The sequence below is a fragment of the Canis aureus genome, chromosome 27 (genome assembly GCF_053574225.1).
Source record: "Canis aureus isolate CA01 chromosome 27, VMU_Caureus_v.1.0, whole genome shotgun sequence".
In the NCBI taxonomy this organism is placed as follows: domain Eukaryota; kingdom Metazoa; phylum Chordata; class Mammalia; order Carnivora; family Canidae; genus Canis; species Canis aureus.
The window spans coordinates 38,388,481-38,413,644 of NC_135637.1; the positions used below are offsets into that span (position 1 = coordinate 38,388,481).

General features: G+C 41.7%; 1 protein-coding gene across 1 annotated transcript in view; it reads right to left on the minus strand.

Moving 5' to 3' along the window:
• MINPP1 (multiple inositol-polyphosphate phosphatase 1) overlaps nt 1–24,780 on the minus strand; it is a 46,180-nt gene extending 21,400 nt beyond the window's left edge. Inside the window, exons 1-4 of the mRNA XM_077874859.1 lie at nt 24,083–24,780; nt 20,792–20,989; nt 16,060–16,157; nt 6,591–6,724 (exon numbers count right to left, since the gene is read on the minus strand). Of these exons, the coding sequence (XP_077730985.1) occupies nt 6,591–6,724; nt 16,060–16,157; nt 20,792–20,989; nt 24,083–24,743 (1,091 nt within the window). The 5' untranslated portion in view covers nt 24,744–24,780. The remainder of the gene's footprint in view (nt 1–6,590; nt 6,725–16,059; nt 16,158–20,791; nt 20,990–24,082) is intronic.
• Nucleotides 24,781–25,164: the final 384 nt, after the last annotated feature.

The following is a 25,164-nucleotide window of genomic DNA, read 5'->3' on the forward strand; positions in this document are numbered from 1 at the left end:
CTCTTCTGTAAATCCAATCTGCTTTTCTTTCTTAAAAGATTTTATTTATTTCTTTGAGTGAGAGAGCACGAGCAGGGGGAGAGGCAGAAGGAAAAGCAGACCCCTAGCTGAGCAGGGAGCCCCCATGTGGGACTCAATCCCAGAATCCTGGGATCATGACCTGAGCCTAAGGCAGATGCTTCACTGAAGGAGTCACCCAGACGCCCTCCAATCTGCTTTTCTAATCACAGCTGCCTAATGGCAAAAGCTGCTTAAATCTGCTTAAATAGTAGATGCGCTGGTTTAAACTTTAATCCCATCACTTTAGTGATGGTTCAAGAAGGAAAATAAAATTCAAGGTCCTAATAAGAGTCGAGGACCCTGAACTCAAAGCACAGTTACACTCAGCCAAAATGCTGCCAATTAACATTTCTGTGAAAAGTAAAACCAAGCTCTTAAAACTATGCTGAAGAAATATTCAGAAACACTGAAGAGCATCTCTGTTTTAACATCAATACAACAAGGCAGACAGTAGCACATCAGCGTGGGGTGGAGGAGGGACGGGAGCGCAAGGGTAACCTGGGGACTCTGGAATTAGGTGAAGACATTTCACTCAAACAGCAATGACAAAATATTGCTCATATATAAACACACTCACAGACTCTAAATCCAAACACAAGAAATATTTTAAGAGTCACAGGAAAAAAAGGTTAATGTTTTGATAGAACAGATCAGAGAAAGTACAAAGATAAAAGACTATTACAATCTTACTCTACCACACGGGCGTGTGGTATTACTGTTGAGGGAGGCTGTGTAGGTAGAGGAGGGAATGGTACACGGGAACTCGAGAATTTTGGTGTGTACTTAAAACTGCTTTGAAAAACAAAGTCTATTAATTTTTAAAAATTATACTATATTCTCTTTGCTGAGTCTATGTCAGTTTTCTTTAGAAGTACTCTTAAATTGAGCACCGCTCATAAAATCCATATCAATCTGTTTTTGGACAGAAATCTAATAGAAGTCTCTAAAAACGCTTTCTTCCTTTATCTATTTAAGATGATTTAATCTTGAATCAGCTACACAAATCTTTTTCAAAACCTCATCCGTCTTTTAGTATAGAGATAACCCGTCCCTGAAAAGCACCTGCTACTGTCTTCACAATTATGGATTCTCTTTCCACCAGTAGAAAACAAGATGACTTCCTGTCGTACAAGGTCAAACCATCCTTCCTTTAACGTTTTACACGGTCTCACAATCTCACACAGTTATACAATTACCTGGGGCTTTTATATGCATTTCTGTTTTCTCTAGATAATAAAGGTCACAAGTGCAATGAGTCTGGTCTTACTCATCACCATTTCCAGGTCCTATAACATTGCCTGACATATATCAGCAGGTGTTTTAAAATACTGTCGAATGAATCTTTTCAATTCACAAAGTTGAAATCATCCAAAAGGAGTAGACTTTCCTCATCTTACCGATGAAAGCATCTCATTATATAAGTGCTTTAAAGACATCATCTCATTTCATTATCACAACCATCCTGTATGTCAGGACACGCAACTCCTTTCACAAGGTTGGAATCTGCAGCATCAATAAATCAGAACCAGGACCCAAACTAAAGTCCAATTATCTGCCTACAGCATCACACTGCCTCTGTATTACTGCATCTGATTCCACAAGCCATGCACAAAAATTAGCTTCATTAGCTTCTAAGAATAGAGAGTCAGCTGCTACCTAATATAATGAAGCAATCAATTAGTTGCATTTTCCCCTCTGTGTTTCATCTGTGAGATAAGCAAATTATAAGAAGATAAGCTAAGTGGGCGGCTCAGTCAGATAAGCATCTGACTTCAGCTCAGCTCATGATCTCAGGGTCCTGGGATCAAGCCCCACATCAGCTCCCTGCTCAGCAGGGGAGTCTGCTTCTCCCTCCTTTTACACCCCTCTCCCCCACTCATGCTTGAGCACACACACACTCTCTCTCTCTCAAATAAATAAATAAAATCTTTTAAAAAAAAAAAAAGCTAAAAACTACAATCTTACTTTAAGATAAAAACAAATAAAACTTCCTAGAGAGGGGAGCCTGGGTGGTTCAGTCAGTTAAGTGACTGACTCTTTGATTTTTGGCTCAAGGCGTGATCTTAGGGTGGTACAACAGAGCCCTACATCAGGCTCCACGCTGAGCGGGAAGTCTGCTTGAGAGTCTCTCTCTCGCCCCCCCCCCCCCCAGCTCACACATGCTCTAAATCAATCAATCAATCAATCCTTCAAAAAATAGTGGTGATGGTTGCACCACTCTGAATGTACTAAAAAGTCACAGAATCATACAGTTTAGAAGGGTGAACTAACTTTATGATGTATGAACTATTTCTCAAAACTGTTTTTAAAAAGGAACTCTGGCATGAGACCATGGTAGTGGGGAAGGCTGTGCACATGTGGGGGCAAGGAGTATGTGGGCAATTTCTGTACCTTCTACTCAGTTTTGCTGTGAACCAGAAAGTGCTCTAAAAAATAAACTCTGTTTAAAAAATAAAATGAAGTTGTCCTGTTTATAGGAATCCTGATCACCTCCACGTAACTGCAAGAACCCTAATTTTTAAAAAAATATTCAATTATTTTACAATGTATTTAAGGCAGAGAAGTGAACTAATAATTTTAAAACACATTTTTAGTAATCACATGTCATAAACATTTTAGAGTCATCTTGCAAAAAAAAATTCTAATGAAAGACTCTATTTTTCTGAATTAGTAAATTCTTTAAAAATTACTTCCACTTTTGCCAAAAGATTACTTCATTTCCACCCCCTTTTTCCTTTTACTAAATACCTATATTGTTTGACTCGAAACAGCTATGTGTGCAATCCTCACAATCCAGTTTGGGACACTTCTATGCCCTAAAAACTTCCTGGTACCCATCTGGAGTCAATCTCTGCTTCCACATCCAGATCCAGGCAGCCATTAAAAAACTTTCAACTGTAAAGTTTGGCTTTTTCTAGAAATTTCAAACAAACAGAATCATTCAATGTATAGTGCAACCAACTTCTTTCAGTTAGAATAATGTTTGTGAAGTCATTCATTTTGTTGTACCTGTCAGTAGTTCATTCTTTTTCATCGTCGAGTGAGTAGTATCCTATCATACGGACATACCACATTGTGTTTATCCATTTATCAGCTGGTGGACATTTGAATTGTTTTCAGTCTTTAGCTATTACGAATAATACTACAGTAAACAGTCACATAAAAGTCTGTGTAGACATGTATTTCATTTCTGTAAGGGACTTAGAACTAAATTTGCTAAGTCATATGGTAGATGTTTGACTTTTTAAGAAGCTGCCAAACTTTTCCAAAATGGCTGTATAAATTTTACATTCCCACCAGCAATGTATATATAAGGTTTCCAATTTCTATACATCTTGCCAACAATTAGGACAATCTATTTTTTTTTTTTTTTGCTTTAATTTAAATTTTAGCCAGTGAATAAGAAGAACATCCAGCCTTTTCCTCCTGTGTTTCTGCTGTACTCTCCCACTCTACCACACTCATACCACTTCTGGTCACCAAACGTGGGGCATCTTCCCCGCACCAAGCAATTCACTGAGATACCAGCTAGGTATCCGGCCATTTAACTCACCTCTGACACTGTGTACCTAGACAGCGTCACAGTCCAGGAAGGGCTCAGTCCCAGGAGACTGTCCACCACTCACCCTCCTCTAGGAGGAGGTCCCAGGCTATGCACTTCTGTTCAACTTGGCTACAAATCAAAGGTTCCCTCGAGCTCCTCCTCAGTTTATTAACTTGCCAGAGCAGATCACAAAACTCAGGGAAACACATTTACCAGTTTATTATAAAAGGATATGAAGGACACAGAAGAATGTCCACATGGAAGAGATGGGAAGGGCCAGGTACATGGAACGGGGCACAGAGCTTCCACGCCCTCTTCAGGCCAAGTCACTCTCGGCACCACTACTTGTTTATCTACATCAACCCAGAAATGCCATAAACCTCAAACTTTTTTGGAATTTTATGACATCTTCATCACAAAGGCAGGACTGATCATTAGCTCCATTTCCAGTCCTCCTCCCTTCTCAAAAAATTGGGACTCAGGTCTGAAAATTCCAAGCTTCTATCATGGCTTGGTCTCTCTCAGTGACGAGCTCTCACAGGGTCCCACCCAAAGCTGCCTCATTAGAACAAAAGACATTCGGATCACCCAGGAAATTACATGGTTTCAGGAGCCCTATGTCAAGAATCTGGGGCAGAGATCAATATATATTTTTCCTATTACTTCACACCCAGTTTAGGGGGCATACTGGTGGCATTTCACTGTGATATTAATACCTAACAATGGGGAGTGTCTTTTCACGTGCTTATTTGCCAGAGTTATCTTAACTGTCTGTTAAAATCTCAGGCCCTTCTTAAAAACTGGGTTGGTCTCTTTATTGAGATGTAATGTCTCTAATACATTCTGGATTCAAATCCTTAATCAAATATGTATATTTTGCAAATATTTTCTCCACATCTACGGCTTATCTTCTCATTTTCCAGATAGTGTTTTTAGAACTGCAAAATGTTTTGTTTTGATGAAGTCCATTTTATCAAATTTTTTGATGGATCAAGCTTTTGAGTGTTTTAGCTACAAAATCTTGACCTCATCCAAGATCATTAAGATTTATTCCGTTTTCTTCTAGGAGTTTCATAGTTTTATCTCTTATATTTAGGTCACTGATCCTACATTTTCTTCCAAAATATTTCCAATTTTACATTTAAATCTATGACCCATTTTTGTGTGTAGCAGGAAGTAAGCGTCTAAGTGTCATTTTTTAACATACAGATATCCAATTGTTCCAGCACCATCTGTTGAAGAGTATCCTTTTTTCCAATGCATTACCCCCTGGCATCTTTGTCGAAAATTGACTATATATGAGTCTATTACTGACTTGGTTATTGACACTGATTTATTTCTCTATGGCTATAGTTTTTATAGTAACTTTTGAAGTGAGATATTTATGAGTTTTTGTTGCTTTGTTCTTTTTCAAAATTGTTTCAGCTCTTCAAGGTACTTTGCATTTCTGTATAAATTTTAGAATAAACCTCTCATTTTCTATAAAGAGACCTATTGAGACTGTAATAGGGATTGCATTCAGTCTATAGATGATCGACCTGTTTTCCAATTCATAAAGATAGTATATCTCTTCATTTATTTGGGTCATCTTTAACTTCTCTCTGTAATGTTTCATAGCTTCCAGTGTACATAAATACTCATTTTGAAACACCAATAATAAACATCTTACTTAAACTTTAAACCTGGTATCAAATTATAATAGTAAATACTAATTATATTACTAATAGTAATACTGTTTACTAAGTTTTTACAAAAATTATTTAAAAACCTTTCCAACACAGTTTTCAGTTTGCCATTGAACAATGGCATAAATAACAATGAACAGATAGAGCAAAAATCTGTTACCTTATAAAATCTACAGGTTATAAACCACTCATAAAACTAAATAGGAAAGAAGTTAATACCTACCTCAAAGATGGAAACTGCTTTCACTATTCTACCCACAAAGTGTCTGGTAGCAGAAACTGAGCACTCAGTCTAGTTTTCTTTCCTAACTCCCATCAAACCCAACAAAATTCCATAAACTAGAGTCTCACACACACACACACACACACACACACACAAACACAAACACAAATTCTCTCTACATGTATGAGAAACATAATACTGAAAACACAATCAAATAGACAATCTTCAGTCTCTCTTAATCTTTATAGCATTTTTGTCTCTAATTTTGAATGTATAAACTTTCACAGAAGCATATTTGTCAAATAATATAGGGCTCAGGTTCTATCACAGGTTTAAATTATGAAAAGTTTTTTTTATTTTAAACCTTGAAAAGTATGTTAACAAAGGCTTTTCCATGAGAAACCCTCATTCCAAATAAAAACATTCTGCAATTCCTACGAGAAGCCATGTATAATTACGCTATTTATAATAGAGAAAAAAAAAAAAAAACTACCCAAATGTCCACTGACCAGATGCTATAAACTGTGGTACTTCTTTACTGAGTATCATACATTACTGAATATTGTATTATAGTAAAAATGTCTATTTTTTGACTTTATAGTATATACAGCATGATGAAAATGTTAACTGTAACACTGAAGGAAGAAAAAAAGAAAATCCAGTCCCAGAAGACAATGAGCATCTGACTCTGAGCAAAACTAAACATACTTTTTGCACACATACATTTATAATAAAAATAATCTTTAAAGAGGCAAAGCAATGATATCCACCAACTTGAGAGGAACAAATTATATGGGATGAGGAGCAGAGGGGGCAAGAGGAGACAGGAATAGGAACCACTGCACATAGGAATTATTAGTAATGCTCTAGTTCCTGGGTTGCACGAAGGATTTAAACATCTTATAACTCACATTATGTCATCAAATTCGTTCATAAGCTTAGTGATTATATTAAAATATTTTAAAAATTACAAGCAATACTTATTTTTTTTTAAATCACCCATTATAAAACATCTTCCAGAAGCTTAACTAGGCACTCAAGAGAATACACATCAAAAACAAATTTTTTAAGTTTTTACCTTTGTTTCTGTTCAATTGCTTTGTCCAAGTGCTGGAAGATATCCTGAAACAGGGTGCAGCTGGATCGACTATTAATAGTATACCCATAGCCTCTTTTCCAATATTGCTTCAAGTCATTTAAATATTCTAATACCTAAAAATAAAGATTTCAAGAATCATTAGTATTACATTTCTTTATGTTGAGATTCCTAATTTAATAATGATTCTAGGAAAGTTTACATTGTTTAATTATCGTTCTACACAAAGTACAGTAGAATCTTAGCATTCATCAAGTTTGTATTTGCTTTTAAGAGTGCCCCAAAGGTCCATGACACAGAGAGATTTAGGATAAGACACAAATCTGAACTGTGGGAATGTAGAGGCTGGCATGCAAGAGCAAGTTAGTACTCATGGCCAATAATCCAGCATCCGTGACAGTTCAGGACTGTCAGAGGTTTAAAGACATGTGCTCACTTCCTCTTTCTGCCAAAATTATATTGAAGTGATAGCAAAAAAATATACAGAAAAAAGATACAAATAGAAGAATATTCACTATAGCGTGGAAAGACACTAGCAATGGATAGGGAACTGTTAAGAATTTTATAAAGCTAGAAACTAGACAGAAAACAAGTTGCTTTGATTCATGTACCAGTTTTGCAATAATAATTTAGATCAAGGATATAGAAAAGGAATGTATATTGCTACAGATGTTCTAATGGGCAAATTGGCGAGATCCATAAAAACACACATTTCTATGGCCCATTTCTTATGAAGTCATAGTCACAGATGAACCTACGAGAGAATGTCTAAGAATGTCTTACAGCAGCACCGCTTATAGATAGAGCAGAAAAGAGATTCCTGGAAATATCGAAATTTGGTTTCAATGGTTGATTAAACTATGGTATACACATACTATGGAATACTATGTAGTTATTTAAAACTTCTATATCATAGATCTACGTGTACTAATGTGGAAAGATCTCCAAGACATACTGCATGAGAAGGGCAGGTTAAGAATAACAAATACAGTATAAAACCATTTATTACCAAGACACGCATACCCACAACACACACTATACTGTTTATAGTTCTAAGAACGATATAGATTATAAATAGCACAGAAAAATGTTGAAAGAGACACATCACAGGGACTGATCTCTATGGAGAGGTCTTGAATTGGAATTGGTGATTAAGGTAGACTTTCTTTGAATGTTAAACTTCATACTCATGTATCACATGGTCAAACACCCAAACTAGAGGACTAAAACACCAATGAAAAGAGGTACAAGCGGGCGCCTGGCTGGCTCAGTTGGTAGATCAAGAGAACTCTTGATCTTGGGATTGTTGAGTTCAAGCCCAACGTTGGGTACAGAGCTTACACAAAAATAAAAATAAACATAAAAATAGGTACAAGGCTCTGCAGTAATTACGAGTTATTCTTCCCCGAAGAAGCCCCTAGAGAAACTAACCACAAGCCATAAGTTTAAATGCAGGAGCAAGGGCACCTGAGCAAGGGCTCAGTGGCCAAGTGTCTGTTTTGGGTTCAGGTTGTGATCTCAGGATCCTGGGACTGGGCTCCGCACTGGGTTCCCTACTCCATGGGGAATCTGCTTCTCTCTCTCCCTCTGCCCCTGCCCACCAAATCGCGTTCTCTCCTCCTCGCTCTGCTCTTTCTCAAATAAATTAATTAAATAAGTAAATAAAAATTTAAAAAAATTTTTTTTAAATCTTGAAGATTTTTTAAAAATCACACATGCTGGGGATCTCTGGGTGGCGCAGCGGTTTGGCGCCTGCCTTTGGCCCAGAGCACGATCCTGGAGACCCGCGATCGAATCCCACGTCGGGCTCCCGGTGCATGGAGCCTGCTTCTCCCTCTGCCTGTGTCTCTGCCTCTCTCTCTCTCTCTCTCTCTCTCTGTGTGTGACTATGATAAATAAAAAAATAAAAAAAAAATCACACATACACTATTGAAACTTTATCTTAAAAGAATTTGAAAATGTAAATAAGTTTTTCTAGGAAAATCTAAAATTACTCAAACTGATGCAGAAAAATCTGACTATACCAAATAACCAGAGACAAAGATCTACCTGAAAGACACCACACATACTCAGTTTTAAGTAGGAGTTCTACCCAACCTTCAAGAAGAGTTAGTTCCTAATATTTAAACCATTCCAGGGCACAGGAGAGGATGGAGAGCTTCTTAACTCACTTTAGGGAGATGATGGAAGCCTGTACCCAAAACCCAACAGAGAAAGCACAAAGGAAAGGCGCGAGGAGCGAAACTGCAGCCCACTGCACTGCGATTCCTGTCCTCTCAACTGTGGCTCACACAAACATCCCCCCTACCTTCTAACCCCTCTTCCAGGAAAAGGAATAGCGTCAGGGGCCAGTAGTACCAGCGCAGATGAGCCCGGGCCCTAAGCCAACCTCACTGTAAACATGATTTACTGAATGTGAAATACATCGCTGCCCACCCCCCCCCCCCCAAAATTCAGCAGTATACTGAAAGAATGCACCGTCTGCCAGGATGGAGTGACTGACATTAGGCATGCCCTCCAGACATAAACAAGTAGAAAACAGGACAAAATATGTACAATAAATGTTTTCAGTCACTGAGTAATGAGCACTGAACTGAGATCACGCAGACAAGGGAAACAAAACAAACCCTACAACTGCCCCAGGTTTCTGCCTGGAGGCAATTGGAAAACTGTGGCACAGGAAGGGGGTGGCGATCAGGGTAAGGGTGGGGGGTGGAGGAAGGGGATGCTGTGCAGAATCCTGCAGTCTTGCTGAGTTGAGGAATCAGAAAGCAGTCTTAAGGGGCTGGAATTAGCAGGGCAGTGTGCCGGGAAGGAGGAAGCTACACAGGAAAACCGCTCCAGAAACCTGGGGTCCTCTTGATTCTGCTGCTAATGTTGTGAATAAGTTGAATCCCAGACCTATCACAAAGCTGGGAGATATTCAAGTTCCAAGCAACTGAGGTAGGAGAATTTCAGTAGACACCCAGACGTCCACAATTTCAATACAGACCCCAGAAGGGTCACACTTGAATAGTAAAGGCATTTTTACGAATAAAGGATTAGGGTTTTGTGGGTCTGATTTGGATTATGAAACTCAGAAATAAACCTCAAAAGGATCAAGCTGACCCACAAAAGTAAACTAACTGCAAAATAAAACAAAATTCAAAACTCTTTAAAGGAAGGCAACAGGGGTGTCTGGGTGGCTCAGATGGTTAAGTGTCTGCCTTCAGCTCAGGTCTGATCTCAGGGTCCTGGATTGGGCCCCATGTGGGGTTCCCTGCTCAGTGGGGTGTTTGCTTCCCTCTCCCTCTGCTCCTCCCACCTACTTGTGCGCGCTCTCTCTCTCTCTCTCTCTCACAAATGAATAAAAAAGAAATCTTTAAAAATATATATACTAAAGGAATGCAAAAAAATTTAGGCATTCAACAACATAATATTCACAATGTCCAGCAGTTAATAAAAAATTGCTAGAAACACATGAACAGGAAATGTAAGCTCTAACTAGGAGAAAAAGCAATATGTAAAAATTTATCTTAAGAAAGAAAATATGCAAGCATGATTCAATACTAGAAAATGTACTATCATAATTTACTATGTTGGAAGATTAAAGAAGGAAAAACCACAATCATCATCCTAGATGACAAAATTCAACACACATTCCTGATTTTAAAAACACTAAATAAATAGAAGGCTTCAGTAAGCAAGAAATAAATTTCCTTAATTGGTAATGATAACTGATGCAGGAAACAAAGGCAGAAGGAAATACAAATAAAATTAAATATCCTTAGTAACCTGCAGCCCACTGACGAATACCTGAGACGGGGAGAGTGTAATGTCCTCCCGAAAGCTCCCAACTTAATGTCTTAGCAGTAATGCCTTGTTAGAGGGAAAAACCACTTGAGCTTGACAAAGGCAAGGCCTCTAGTATCTAGCAGGTCCTCTTTACATATGAAAGTTCTCTGAAAACCTCCCTCAACTTCCAAGTCTACCATCAGCCACCCCTCACAACCCTGTCCTGTCCCAGAGCTTTAATAAAACCACCTTTTTGTACCAAAGATGTCTCAAGAATTCTTTCTTGGTCGTCAACTCCAGACCTCACCCCACCAAACATCACCTATATTCCAAAACTCTATCACAGGGTACACTTGGAGGAGCAAAATCAACAATTTTTTGTTTGAAACCAAGACCTTCAGAATGAAGCCAGAGGGGAGCCTCCCCAGACTGTACGGGATACACTAGGAGGCGACAGACAGGTATTCCATGTTGCAAGGATCTCAGAGGACAGCAGCTCTAAAATGGAAGAAACGCTACTCATCCCCGAATAGCACCTCATCCGACTGGCTGGCTAGGGAGCAAGAAAAGCTAAACTCCAAAGGTAAGTAATAATTAGAAAAGAGGACTAGCAGAGCATCCCAAAAAGCAAAGGAAAAAATATAAGAAACATAAGCTCGGGGCAGCCCGGGTGGCTCAGCGGTTTAGCACTGCTTTTAGCCCAGAGTGTGATCCTGGAGACCCGGGATCAAGTCCCACATCGGGCTCCCTGCATGGAGCCTGCTTCTCCCTCTGCCTCTGCCTCTCTCTATGTCTCTCATGAATAAATAAAATCTTAAAAAAAAAAAAAAAAGAAAGAAAGAAACATAAGCTAGTATAACATCAAAAACAGTAAAATTTGAAGTTCTACATAACCTGTGATCCAGCAACTCTACCACAGACACAGACCTCCAGAAATGTCTGTGTGTGCCCCAACAGACCTACATGATAAGGTTAATACCCCCAAACTGCAAACAGCCCAAATGTCTACCAAAAAGATAATGGACTAAAGAAAAAAACCCTGATAATTCATAAAATAGAATGCTATGCAGCAATGAAAATACATTAACTACTGTGACATGCAGCATCATAGGTGAATCTTAAAAACATGATGTTGAAGAGAGACATCTGGGTGACTCAGTTAAGTCCCTGAGCAGGGAGCTTGCTTCTCCCTCTCTGTCTGCCCCTCACCCTGCTTGTGTTCCCTTTGTCTTTCTCAAATAAATATATTTTTTTAAAAAAACATAATGCTGAAAACTAGGTACAAAAAAAAGTGTGTTGGAACACTTGGGTGGTTCAGTGGCTGACTGTCTGCCTTCGGCTCAGGGCGTGATCCCAGGGTCCTGGGATGGAGTCCTGCATCAGGTTCCCTGCAGGCAGCCTGTGTCTCTGCCTCTCTCTCTGGGTCTCTCATGAAAAAATAAAATCTTAAAAAAAAAAAAAAAAAAAAAAAGGGCATGATTTCATTACAGTTAAGGTAAATCATTACTTGTAAAAAAATTAAAAATCAGTAAACACTAAATTAGTGTAACGAAGAAAACCATGAAAATACAAATACAAGGGCATGTGGGTGGCTCAGTCAGTTAAGCATCTGCCTTCAGCTCAGGTCATGATCTCAGGGTCCTAGGGTAGAGCCCTGCATCCTGCTCTGCTCAGGAGGGAGCGCCTGCTTCTCCCTCTTCCTCTGCCCCCACCCCCACTTGTGTTACCACATGCTCTCTCTAGTAAATAATCTTTAAGAAAAAAAAAAGAAAGAAAATACAAATACACAAGTAATAATAATGGGGAAATAATCTCCTATACAGAGAGAAAATATTTTGTTTAAAAAATTGCAAGATAGGAGCCCCTGGGTAGCTCAGTCTGCCTTCAGTTCAGGTCATAGGTCTTGATCTCAGGGTCCTGAGATCCAGCCCAGAGTCAGGCCCCACACAGGGCACGGAGTCAGCTAGCAATTCTCCTCCCCCTCCTTTCCATCCCCCTGCCACTCGTGCACACATTCTCTCTAAAATAAATATATCTTTTTTAAAAAAATGGTGAGATAAATCTACTAAACTCTATAAGTAAATCTGAAAACCTGAATTTTTTTTTTTTTTTTTTTTGAGGGAGAAAAAGAGAGTGAGCGTGAGAGACAGCGTGCAACTGGATGGGGGCAGAGGGAGAGAGAAAGAGAATCTAATCTTAAGCAGGCTCCACATCCAGCTCAGAGCTCACAATCCTGAGATCAAGACCTGAGTGGAAATCAAGTCAGACTTTTAACCCACTGAGTCACCCAGGTACTTCAAACCTGAATGATTTTTATAAGAAAATATTAAATACCAAAACTGAATCCAGAAGAGACAGAAAATCAAGATATACTCATTACAGTATAAAATATATACAAAGTTGCAAAAAACTATCCAGCATAAAAGTACTAGTTCATGTGTCATTTCTTTTCTAAAAGTTGACTGCCATCAACTTTCTCCTTTATGTATCCCTATACCTTATTCATATCTCTTATAGCCATCCCACTGTCTTACTGCGGGTTATCTGTGTCTTTCACTCCCTAGAAGACAATGCCTATGTTATGTTAGAATCTTTAGTTCCAACCAAGTGCCTAGCACCAAGCAGGCCCCAAACAAAATTTGCTTAATGAAGGCACATATGGTCCAGCATTTCACAAGGTTTCGGGTATCTAATAATCTTTGGGATTCTCAGAATTTCATAAATGTCTATTCATTTTCAATTTTTTAAAAATATCCTGATTAGCAATTTCAAACATGTGAAAAATAGTGAACAGTAATGTAATGAATCCCTGTGTACCCATCATCCAACTTCGATAATAATCAATATTTGGCCAATCCCATTTTAGTTATCCTCCACTATCACCACTGGATTATTTTAAAGCAAATCCCAGACATTTTGTTTCATCTGTAAATTTTTCAGTATATAAACCTATTTCACAGTGTAAAGTTCTACGCATAATTTATTTTCTGTCAAATCTTTAAAAAAGAAAATCACAGAAAACAAATAAATCAAAAGAGAACTTCGTATTTTTAAATAAAAATTATTTGCTCTCTGTATATATAAAGAAAGCTCTTATTCAATTAATTTAATAAACATGTATTTCAAATTTTCAGATCATAAGAAGTTCTTTATTTACAAAGGAAAAAAAGTATCTCCACAATGGAGAAATCTGCCAGGTATCCCTTTAATCAAATGATCACACAAGTCATCATCAATAATGTGACAAAAAAAACATGCACTGGAGGACATATCACTTACAGAGCATTCTTATCAAAAATGCTGAAACCTTAATCTAATCAAAAGTTGAAAATCAAACACAAAGGCATTCTGGCAGAAAAAAAGGGCAGGGGGAGTGGTGCTGGACGTCTGCAAAAGGCAATGTATAAAAGAGAAAAGAAAGGCTGGGGTACTTTTCTAGATTAAAGGAAACTAAAAAGACATGTGACAAGTAAATACAATGAGTGATCCTTCAATAGACCTTGAATTTAAAGGGAAAAAAAAAACCTCTAAATAAGACAAATGTGAAAGCTTCAGTAGTGGCTATATACTAGACAATTACTGTACTATTACATATATATATAATTATATTTTATCTATGTAGCAGAATGTTATTTTTTAGATACAAGGGTGAAGTGCTTTCATGTCTGCAAAGAAAAAAAGATTACATACATGAGGTAGACAGAATAAATGCCCCCCCAAATGTCTACATCCTTATCTCTAGAACCTATGAATATGTTCTCTTTCATGACAAAAGGGAATTTGCCAGTGTGATTAAGGATAGTAAGATGAGGGATCCCTGGGTGGTGCAGCGGTTTGGCGCCTGCCTTTGGCCCAGGGCGCGATCCTGGAGACCCGGGATCGAATCCCACATCAGGCTTCCGGTGCATGGAGCCTGCTTCTCCCTCTGCCTATGTCTCTGCCTCGCTCTCTCTCTCTCTCTCTCTCTCTCTGTGACTATCATAAACAAATAAAAATTTAAAAAAAAAAAAAAGTAATACATGTTCATTAAAAAAAAAAAAAAGGATAGTAAGATGAGAAAAATTATTCTGGGCTACTTAGATGTGCTAATGTAACCAAAAAGATCCTTATAAGAAGGAGTTAGGAAGGACGGTCAGAGTAGGAGCTATAACCATAGAAGCAGAGGTCAGAGTGATTTAAAAAAAAGAGGACGAGCAAAGGGAAGTCGGCTTGGATGTGAGGGGTGAGTCCTCAGCACAAGGAAAGCAGCTTGCGCTTGAATCAGAAGCTGTCGGTACTTGCAAGAGACCACCTGGCCAGAGCTGCTCCGAACAGCGGGGCAGAGAGCGGAGGTCAGGGGAGCACGGGCCAGACATTCCACCAACGGCAGGAACCTGGGCAAACGAAGTTGTTGTTCTGCTAAGACGTGAATTTCCCTTGCCAGCACGCATCAGCAAGGTACTCTACCAACTTTTTTCCCCTAGAGTAATCTGGGTGGGGAGACAAGGGAGGTGAGTAATTTGACCCATGTGGATGGTGACCCCAAGTTTCAGTCTACACCTATACTGGCATAATTACTAATTCTGTGGTCAGGAGGTTTCTAAGTGATGGGCTGGGGCAGTCAGAGGGGAGCAGCAGACAGAGGAAATACCATGCACCGTTACCCCTGGGGCTCAGTGACTGAGAGCGGTCGTCCACTGAGGGTCCTGTCCTCTTCTTCCAGCTTACCTGCTGAGTCCCATTCCCACCTGAGCACAGGAACACACAAAACCACCTTTGGTCAAACCACCTGGTTGTGGTCACTTTGGTCTTTGAGCAACGAAATAAAGCACTTGTTTACCCTCAAATAGTACATTAGCCCTCGGCCTGCAAGCCTGACTGTATCTGGCAAACAGGAAGTACACTTCTTTTAAGAACTTGATGTTAAGTTTTGAAGTTAATCATTGATTTTCATGTGGAATACTGACCGTTTCATACGTATGCAAGAGATGACTGAAGTTTCAAAAGTCCACATTCCTGAATGCTCCCTACAGACACCAGGATTCTATTCAATGCTGCTATCCTCGGTGCTCAGGAAGACAATGGACGCTCCCCGACCCTACCTCTCTGGCTCCCCACATCCCGGAAATGACCAGAATTTGCCTGCCTTAAGGTCATCTGAGGCCTCTGGCCTTCTCTGTCTAGACTCTAAAAGAAGTAATATGACTGAAGAGGGAAAAAAGGAAATATGAGGCAGGCAGACAAACTGTAGAGGAATAGAACACGGGGCTCAGTTTATCACAAAAACTATTTAAAAAAAACAAGTTACGTATCTGAGAAACCATTCGTCCTCTCTGAGCTCTGGCTTCCTATAAAAAGAAGAATTTGGATTTTAAGAGCTCTACAATCCTTTCCAGCAATACAATCTAATGGGGAAAATAGGGTTTTGACTGGGTGGACCTAGAAATCAAATCGCCATGGAAAAATGTTTTCCAGAATTTTCTGAACCCAAACTATTTAGAAGCACCCCATCTGACCGCATCTCAACAATTTACCCCTATGCAAGGAGAGTTACACGTTAGTCAAAGACAGTCCATGTTCTCTGCTCTGGTTATTTTTTTTAAAAACTGCTTCAAATAACAACAACAAAAATCATGCCAAAAAAAAAAAAAAAAAACCCACAAAAAACAACCAAAGAAACTGCAATAGTAATACTTACCTTTGCGTCATCTATGTCAAAAACATCACACCAAGGAGATTTAACACCTTTAATTGCCAGGTCAAATGAACAGGTGAAAAAAGCTACCTGAATTAAATCTGGGGGGGAAAAGAGAAAGGTAAAGTTTGTGAGTCACTGTTCTCTGTAATCCTCCAAAGGCTAAATACCCACAGAATGCCACGTGCAGCACAGTCCAAGGACCCAGGCAGGCTGAGCACCGAGAAAAGATGATTCCGCTTTTTCCTAACCAAAGAATGAAGACTCGCTGTGTATACAGCCTGAACAGGAGGATCTAGGACGGCCAGGAAGAAACCATGCGGAGGCACAGATTTCAGTCCAATGAAACTAAGTTAACTGGTAACTACCATTGTTCTGGTTTCAAAAGTAATGTGTTTGTTAAGAGCACGGTTGCCTACCAAACCCAACGAAAAGTTCAACCGAAGAACTCGCTAAACGCAACCTGAATTTCTCCCTTTTGGAGGGCTGGAGGAGGGAAGAGAAAGGTGGGGAAGCTTTCAGTCCCCATCTCGAAAATGAGCAGTAACCAACAGCTCTCTCAACCACACAGCACTTCGTGTTCTAACTGTGCGGAAGGAGTAGAGAGGGGACACAGGAACGCGAGAAGACTGCAGCCGGTGGCAGGGGCAGAGTCAAGCTGGGACAGGAAGACGGAGAAACCAAGGGTCAAGAGGGAGAGAAACAAAGAGGGAAAAACCCCACTGGGGAAAGCACGTGCTAACAGCATCCGTTTTTCAAACTTGTTGCTCAGCCAGGCAGCAGATTTCAGAAGTTCCCTGGGATTTTCACACTGCGAATGAGCTGATTATAGTGCTTTTAGCTACCGGGTTTGCAGAGACGGGCGGGGCCCCAGGAGCCTGGGCTAGGGGAGCTGGCGGGGCAGTGGCGCACGGCCGCGCTCTCTGGCCAGAGGCAAGCTGCGGACAAAACTGTCGAGGTCGCTGCGGGGCTGCCTCCTGTGCTTTGCTTTCTCCTTAACGTCAGTGTCTTGCCTCGTTCCCAAGGAACCAGGCTTGAGTTTAAAGAACTCCCCTAAGCAGTATATAGTACAACAGGAATACTTGAGGATACAAGTAAAAGCCATTTAAAAACTTAGTTCGTATAAACAAAAGGGTGGATAATCCTAATACCTAATAGGATATAGTGACTTCCAAGCCCCATGGATGTATGTTTGCGAAAGAACCTGACTCATTCACACGCCAAGTTCTAGTTCTGAAACTATGAACGCCAATCCTAATGGTCTATTCTTTAACTGGATGGGAGCTGACAGAAAAATTTCACCAAAAACACGTAAGGACTACAGGCGATGAGACCTAACTCTGCCACTAATCATCCTGAGCAACTGACTCCAGCCTCTCGGGTCTCAATCCTCCCATCTACAAAATAGGAAGGACAGACGGTCTCTCATGAGGAGTTACCGCCCTGACCCGTCTATTATGATCATGTTGACTTTCTGGGCAGTTTTTTAGAACCTCTGGTTATTTTAGTTATTTCAGAGATTTAAGTGTAAAAAAACTAAAATAAAATAAAGGAGGACATGGGAAAATATAAAAATCTTGGGTAAGAGGATTCCTAGGCAGAATACAGCATTGAACAGCCACGATGATGACAGACGTGGCCATATAAACACGCAACGGGTACAATCAACAGCACCATAAACAGACTTAAAAAGTGAGCAACAAATTAAGAGAAAACTGTTAGCAACATACAATAAGCAAAGGATTTATACTTTGTCAAGCAAAATTAAAGGTTATATAATTAATATAACACATAAAGAGTCCCTAAGAACAGTATGAAAAACATAAAAATAATCTAAGAAATGGACAAGATAAGAAGGAGGCAAACCGAAGAAGGAATGCAAGTAGCTAGCACACATAGGGAGACATGCTTATCTTCACAAGTAACCAAAGAAATGCAAACAAAAGCTGGATATCATTTTTCATTAATCAAATTGGCAAAAATCAAAACGACTAACAATCACTGTTGGATAAGAGAAGGGGAAAACAGGCATTCTCACATATTGTTTATATTAATTCCTACACTTTCAGAGAAGAATTTGGAAGGACATGTCAAAGTGTAAAATATTCATTGTCCTTAGCCCAATAATTCCATCCACAGTTATTCACCTTATAAATTCTTGAGATCAAAAATCAAGACTATAAAAATGTTCACTGAACCATCATTTGAAAGGGTGAAAATCTAAGAAAAACCTCAGTAGGAAAATGATTTGCTACAAAAAAATTTGCATTGTTTTGGCTCCAACCCCCCTACCAGTAAAATCCGATGGGTTCAGTACATTTTTAACTATCATTGACTTAGAAACAGAATCACATATCCTATGAAATCACATAGATTTCAAAAGAACGAGACAGAGCTACGTAAGACAGATATACTACCGAGTAAAAATGAGTTATAGAAAATACATACATCGTCATCCCTCCACATTAAAAAAAAAAGTACTTAAATAGCTACAATAGTTTTGAGAAATTCCTCCGCCAGGCATTGTCCTAACACTTTGCATGAATTAATCTCATATAATCCTTGCAATAATCCTAAAAGAAAGGTACTATTCCTATACCCATTTTACAGAAAAAAACAAAACACTATGGCCTATGGATAGTACTGAACTTGTAAAGACCACAGAGTTAGTAGTACAACAGTGTCAAGATTCAAACACAAACAGTCCAATTGCAGAACATGATTATAACCACGATGCTTATTTTGCCTCCAAAAAGAAGCCACTCTCAGCTACCCCATCAGTGACTAAAAATTATGTCTTAAAAAATTTTCAACATCTAACCAGTCACTAACCAAATAATAGCCAGATACTAATATAGCTATATAATGGAATTCTGTAAATAAAGTTTAAAATGTAGCACTAGAATCACACACATTAAATAAAAAAATAAAAAGCTGAATTAAAATCAAATTTCAGACTGATATCATAGTTTGACATCTTTCATAAAAGTTTTAAAACCTGCAAAACAATAACCCAATTATGTGTAGAAACATAAATATTAAAGCTGGCATGGGATGACTTAAATGCCCAATTCATGACAACAGCTACTGCTGGGAAGAAAAGATGAGGAATAAGTCCCAGAGAGGGACCAAGGGACTTCAACTCATTTAAACCAACTAACTGCTGCATGTGAAAATTTGATAAAACTGAGTTATGGGTATATCAACATTCATTATCAGCTTTTATTATTATCTACAGGCTTAAATTACTTCACATTAAAATAAATAACTTTTTAAAAAGATTTTATTTTTAAGTCATCTCCACACCCAATGTGGACTCACAACCCTGATATCAAGAACCACAGGCCTTACCAAATGAGCAGCCAGGTGACCCTAAAATAAACAGTTTTTAAAGCTTTATTGGTAAAAAATAAAATAAAAATAAAAATAATAAAATAAAGCTCTGTAGGTGATCACAATGTTTAGCCATTTTGGGGAAAGAAAAAAATTCAATTTTATTTACTTTTTTTTAAAGATTTTTATATTTATTTATTCATGAGAGACACACAGAGAGAGAGGCAGAGACATAGGCAGAGGGAGAAGCAGGCTCCATGCAGGGACCCCAGGATCATACCCAGAGCCAAAGACAGATGCTCAACTGCTGAGCCACCCAGACGTCCTCAATTTTAGATGCTAGTCCAGGTATCTTCACTTTTTTGATGTTTATAAAGCATTCAAAATCCATGATTCTAGTCTATTGTTTTCCCTACATCTCCTACTTCTAGACTTTTGGAAATTTACTCTCAATATAAGAAACCCAAAATTTGTATGTATGTTTGTCAACATTTGCTGTACAAATTATAAATTCTTAGAAATCAGAGAAAAATCTCATTTTTTCTCTCTCTTTTTTTTAAGATTTTATTTATTTATTCATGAGAGATACACAGAGAAAGAGAGAGAGAGAGGCAGAGACACAGGCAGAGGGAGAAGCAGGCTCCATGCAGGGAGCCCGACGTGGGACTTGATCCCGGGACCCAGGATTGCGCCCTGGGCTGCAGGCGGCGCTAAACCGCTGTACCACCAGGGCTGCCCTCATTATTTTTTCTCAATTTCCTATTGGTAGGTGAGCATATGAACCTGGCTTTTCCACCTGATATCCCAGCACAATTATTAACAATGCCCCCTTTCACTCTCCAGTGTATGGGGTTGATTGACAAATTGCAACAGGTAGCCCGTCCATCGCAATACCTTTTGACAGACACAAATGCTAATTTTTTTTAGTATCTCTAGGCTTAAAAGCCTCAAATAAATGTAATACACTACTTTGCTTTTCACTTTCTAATACCCCATCTCAAAACATTAACAGGTTCACATTTCTGATCAGCTTCAAAGCTAAAGAATTTTATGTAATTTCCCACTTTTATCATTTTATGGGGTAATAATTCAAAAAAATGTCTTTTATATAAATAATGCTTAGAGTTGAAGATTTATATACCTCTCCCCTCAAAAAAAATTTCATGATATATATAGAAGGAATCTTGTACCTTAATTTACATAAAGCTCAAAGAATATGAATCTAAAAACAGTAAGCATGAGATACACAATTTTCTCAATCGAGAACATACTCTTTTCTTAACATAAAATCAACTGTGAACCTTTAAAAAGAATTATTTTATACTTCCATATTTTTTCTCCAGAGTTCAAGAACCATTTAAATTATCTCAAAGTTCAAATGAAAAACAAATGCACACATTACCTGCATTTAAACTGTGGACTGGCACTTGCAAAGTAGCAGCAACCTTTTTTAAAATGTTCTGCATTTCTGGTCCAGTTTTGAAAGCTTCTACATGATAAAGAGCCGTAGCATTCTTTTCCACTTCAGTTAAAAACTTCTCACAATGATCAAAGAACCTCATTAGTTTATCATTAATTCTTGGAGGTCCACATTCCATGTCTGAAAGAGAACAATATTTTGTTTATATATACATATATATGAACAGATATATATACATATATTATATATACCATCAATACAATTGATAATTTCGGATTACTGAAAATTTTGCTTCAAGTGTGAAAAGGAACACAAAATCTGTTTATTGGTGTGTCTGAAATACGCACACGCTGATCACAAAAGACAGGGCAAAGCTATTCCCCATTTGTAATGACTAATTCATGGGTTTATATCCTAGAAAAAAACTAAAGAAACAGAGAATTGGAGATAATATGTTACTGCTACACTACACAGTGAAAAAAAAAAGGTGGTTGAAATAGTTTCTTAAGGCAAAAATAATTAGCATGAAAATCCTAAGAAGTGCAGAAATGTGTTGTAAGTACTGTTTCTGCCATGTAGCAAAGCTCCTCATTACACCGTGAAAGACTAATTCAGCAGATCAAATGTTTTTCTACTCTAAGCAAAGTCTACACAGTGTGTTTTATTTTCTCTTTAACTTTTCCAATGCTGTGTTACTTTACAAAAGACTCTGCTTTGGACAAAAACTACTGACAACAGCACAAACACATGGACGCTTCAGGTCTCCTGTATTTGGTGCTGGTTGGTGCTTCTGTTTTTGATTTATAACTAAAGCTCCCAGACACTTTCTATTTAGAATTACTAAGTCCTATTATTTCCCCAACTTGGCAGCAAATATATGTATTATAAAAGTATCCGCAATCATGCCTCAACTACCAGGGGGCCTTTTTAAGTTTCTTCAGTCATGTTCAAAACTCATCGGTTCCAATCATTTCTCTGATAATTTACCACGAAAAGAACACCAAGAACACTACTTCTATATACAAAATGAGAAAACCAAGTCAGTTACACCATTTTGCTTTGGATGTAGGGGTGAAAAAACACATTTATATTTACGTATGTGTCTCCATTTCAGGATCTCCTGAAACGGAGAACTCTGCCCACGGTCACTGCCAACTGGATTATAGTTTATAAAACACCTTGACTTGGAAAATAAGGGACTTTTATCATTTCTCTGTGGCCTCAAAAAACAATTTCCCAGGTGGATCTGGATTTTTCATCCTTGCTGTGAACTCATTACTGCTGCTCTTCAAACAGAAACAAAGGTACTGTCCTGAGTTGCTGGAAGAATACAAAATCTAATTCAATGGCCTCCCTTGAAAGCCAGGGGTGCACAAGAGGCAAAACGACAGTTTATAGATAATAAAGTAGCCAGGCAAAGGGCTCAACCTCTATGACCTCATCCCAGGAGGGCCAGTAGCCCCTTTCTGGCCTACACTATACATACTGTACTATAATGAAATGCATTTTGCTTTGAACGGTCACGTAACTTAACTCGCGGGAGATTTTCACTTCTATTAATCACTACAAAGCACAACAAGTGACTAAACAGAAGTCAGCCAAGAGAATGACCCACGTAGCAGGAACATGACACACATTCAGCAGAAAGGCCTCCTGGAGCAGCTACACCGGGTACGTGAGGATGCTACGGGACAAAGGACAACCCAGGCTACTTCTAATTCACTCTTCACTTGGGTTTAAGGCTCAACAATGTCTCACTCCATCTCTGATCTTAGAAATGGGCAACAAAATAGTAACACTTGCTCTTCTCTCTGGAACAAACATGTTACATGTTTTTTTGTTTGTTTTTTTTTTTTAATTTATTTATGATAGTCACACAGAGAGAGAGAGAGAGGCAGAAACACAGGCAGAGGGAGAAGCAGGCTCCATGCACCGGGAGCCTGATGTGGGATTCGATCCCGGGTCTCCAGGATCGCGCCCTGGGCCAAAGGCAGGCGCCAAACCGCTGCGCCACCCAGGGATCCCAACATGTTACATGTTTTTATCCTTATTCCTGAATTACAGGAGAACAGAAGCTGTAGTTAAGGGTTGGGTCCATCCCAAGCCATAGGAAATTGGGAGGATCATCCAGTGTTTCTGTGGCTCAATCCCCTCTGCTGGGCAGGGAGAAAACATGACCAACGTCAGAGGGCTTTGGCAAGGATTTAGGGAAACAAATGTTAGGCATGCCTGGCGCAAAGCCACATAGCGGGCGTTAAGTGTCTGTTAGTGTTAGGATCCGTGGCTAGGACACATTTTCTGTGCGGTGGGGAGGGCGCACCATGGGGTGGGGGGAGGACATGGATTCCAGGCTGACTCTGCTCCTCAAAGTAACCAGGGACAGTCAAGAGGGTATACTCTTGGGCTGTTTCTCCACCTGTGGCACACGAGCCCCCCCCCCCCCCTAGATGATCTCTCCCATTCTGCAAAAGTAACGGAATAAATTAAAGTCGGGTGACCGTGAGCCACAGCTACGGGGGAGGGGAAGGGGGGGGGTAAGTTCACAGCACACACAACAGCAACACAGAGGGAAAACAGCCCAGCAGTGGAGAAAGCTTGGGAGCAGCTTCCTAAAACAGGATGTGGCTCCAGAACCAACATGTTATTTAAAAAAAAAAAAAAAAAAATGTTGGTAAGTGAAAAAAACCCAAACAGCATGAGAAGCAAAGCCTGCAGAAGAAGAGTCCTGGAAGCAGCTGCCAGGGCGGAAGGAAAGGCAGGGCTGGCGCCTGCCTGGGATGGAGAGGCGACCACCGCGCGGCGGCTCCCGCCCCATCCTGCCCCAGAGCACACCTGGGTTAGGGCCGAGCGCGCCCCAGAGCGGCCTGGAGCACACCTGGGTTAGGGCCGAGCGCGCACCCCCGGGCACACCTGGGGCAGGGAAGAGCGCGCACCCCCGGGCACACCTGGGGCAGGGAAGAGCGCGCACCCCCGGGGCACACCTGGGGCAGGGAAGAGCGCGCACCCCCGGGGCACACCTGGGGCAGGGAAGAGCGCGCACCCCCGGGCACACCTGGGGCAGGGAAGAGCGCGCACCCCCGGGGCACACCTGGGGCAGGGAAGAGCGCGCACCCCCGGGCACACCTGGGGCAGGGAAGAGCGCGCACCCCCGGGGCACACCTGGGGCAGGGAAGAGCGCGCACCCCCGGGGCACACCTGGGTTAGGGCCGAGCGCGCACCCCCGGGGGGCTCGGGGCAGGGCGGGGGCGCCGAGGCCCCGGCGTCAGGCGTCACCTGCGACGTCGGGCGGCGGCAGGCCGGGGTGCAGGTGCTGCCACAGCCCCTGCAGGAAGGCGGCGCCGCTGTCCACGCAGCGGTGCTTGGAGCTGGTGACCAGCTGCAGGCGGCCGTAGTTCTCGCGGCTGAAGAGAGCGGGGAAGAGGGCGGCCAGGCGCAGCGCCAGCCGCCGCATGTCCTGCCGGCCCTTGTCCACCAGCTGCCCGTCCATCCAGTCCGCGTACCACAGCGGCCAGTCGGCCAGCGCGGCGCCCAGGTCCCGGCCGCCCGCCGAGCCCGCGCCCCCGCCCGCGCCCCCGCCCGCGCCCCCGCCCGCGCCCCGCCGGGCCTGCAGCAGCCCGTGCAGCTGCCGCAGCCTGCGGATCTGCTTGGCCGTCGGGTAGCGGGTGCCGTGGCGGATGAGCGCCACCAGCTGCACCGGGGTGCAGGCGTCCTGCAGCAGCGCGGGGTCCCTCCGCGGCGCCTCGGGGTCCCGCAGCAGCCCGGGGTTGGCATCCTCGTAGCGCGTCTTGGTGCCGAAGTAGGGGCTGAGCGCCGAGGCCGCGGGGTCGTCGGGCTCCAGGAGGGAGCAGCGCGACAGCGACGACAGCAGCGCCACCGCCAGGGCCGCGACCGGCGCCACGGACACCGGGGGCAGGCGCGGGCGGCCGCGGAGCATGGTGCGGCGCGGCCCGCGGAGGGCGACGGGCGGGCGGCCCGGGCGCGACTTCCGGCTCCGGCGGGCGGGGGCGGGCCCGAGGGCGCTTCCGGCCTGCGCGCGAGCCCCCAGGAGGCGCTGCGCCGCGCGTGCGCTCTGGCGGGGCGGGGCGGGGCGGGCCTCGGGGCGCTCGGGGCGCTCGGGGCGGCGGAGGCGGAGGGGCCGCTGGCGTCCCCCGGCAGCCCGCGTGGGCGCGGGGCTGACTCCGCCAAGCCGCGCCGGCTGTTGGGGATGCTCCGGGGCCCGGACCCGCCCCGCCCCGTGCACCCGGCGGGGATGAAACCCGCCGCCCGCGGAGCCCCAGAGGCCGCGTTCTCGGCGTGGGCGGCCGGGCCCCGCACCCCAGCTCGCAGTTTGCGGAGAGGCGGAGCCCGCGCCCCGC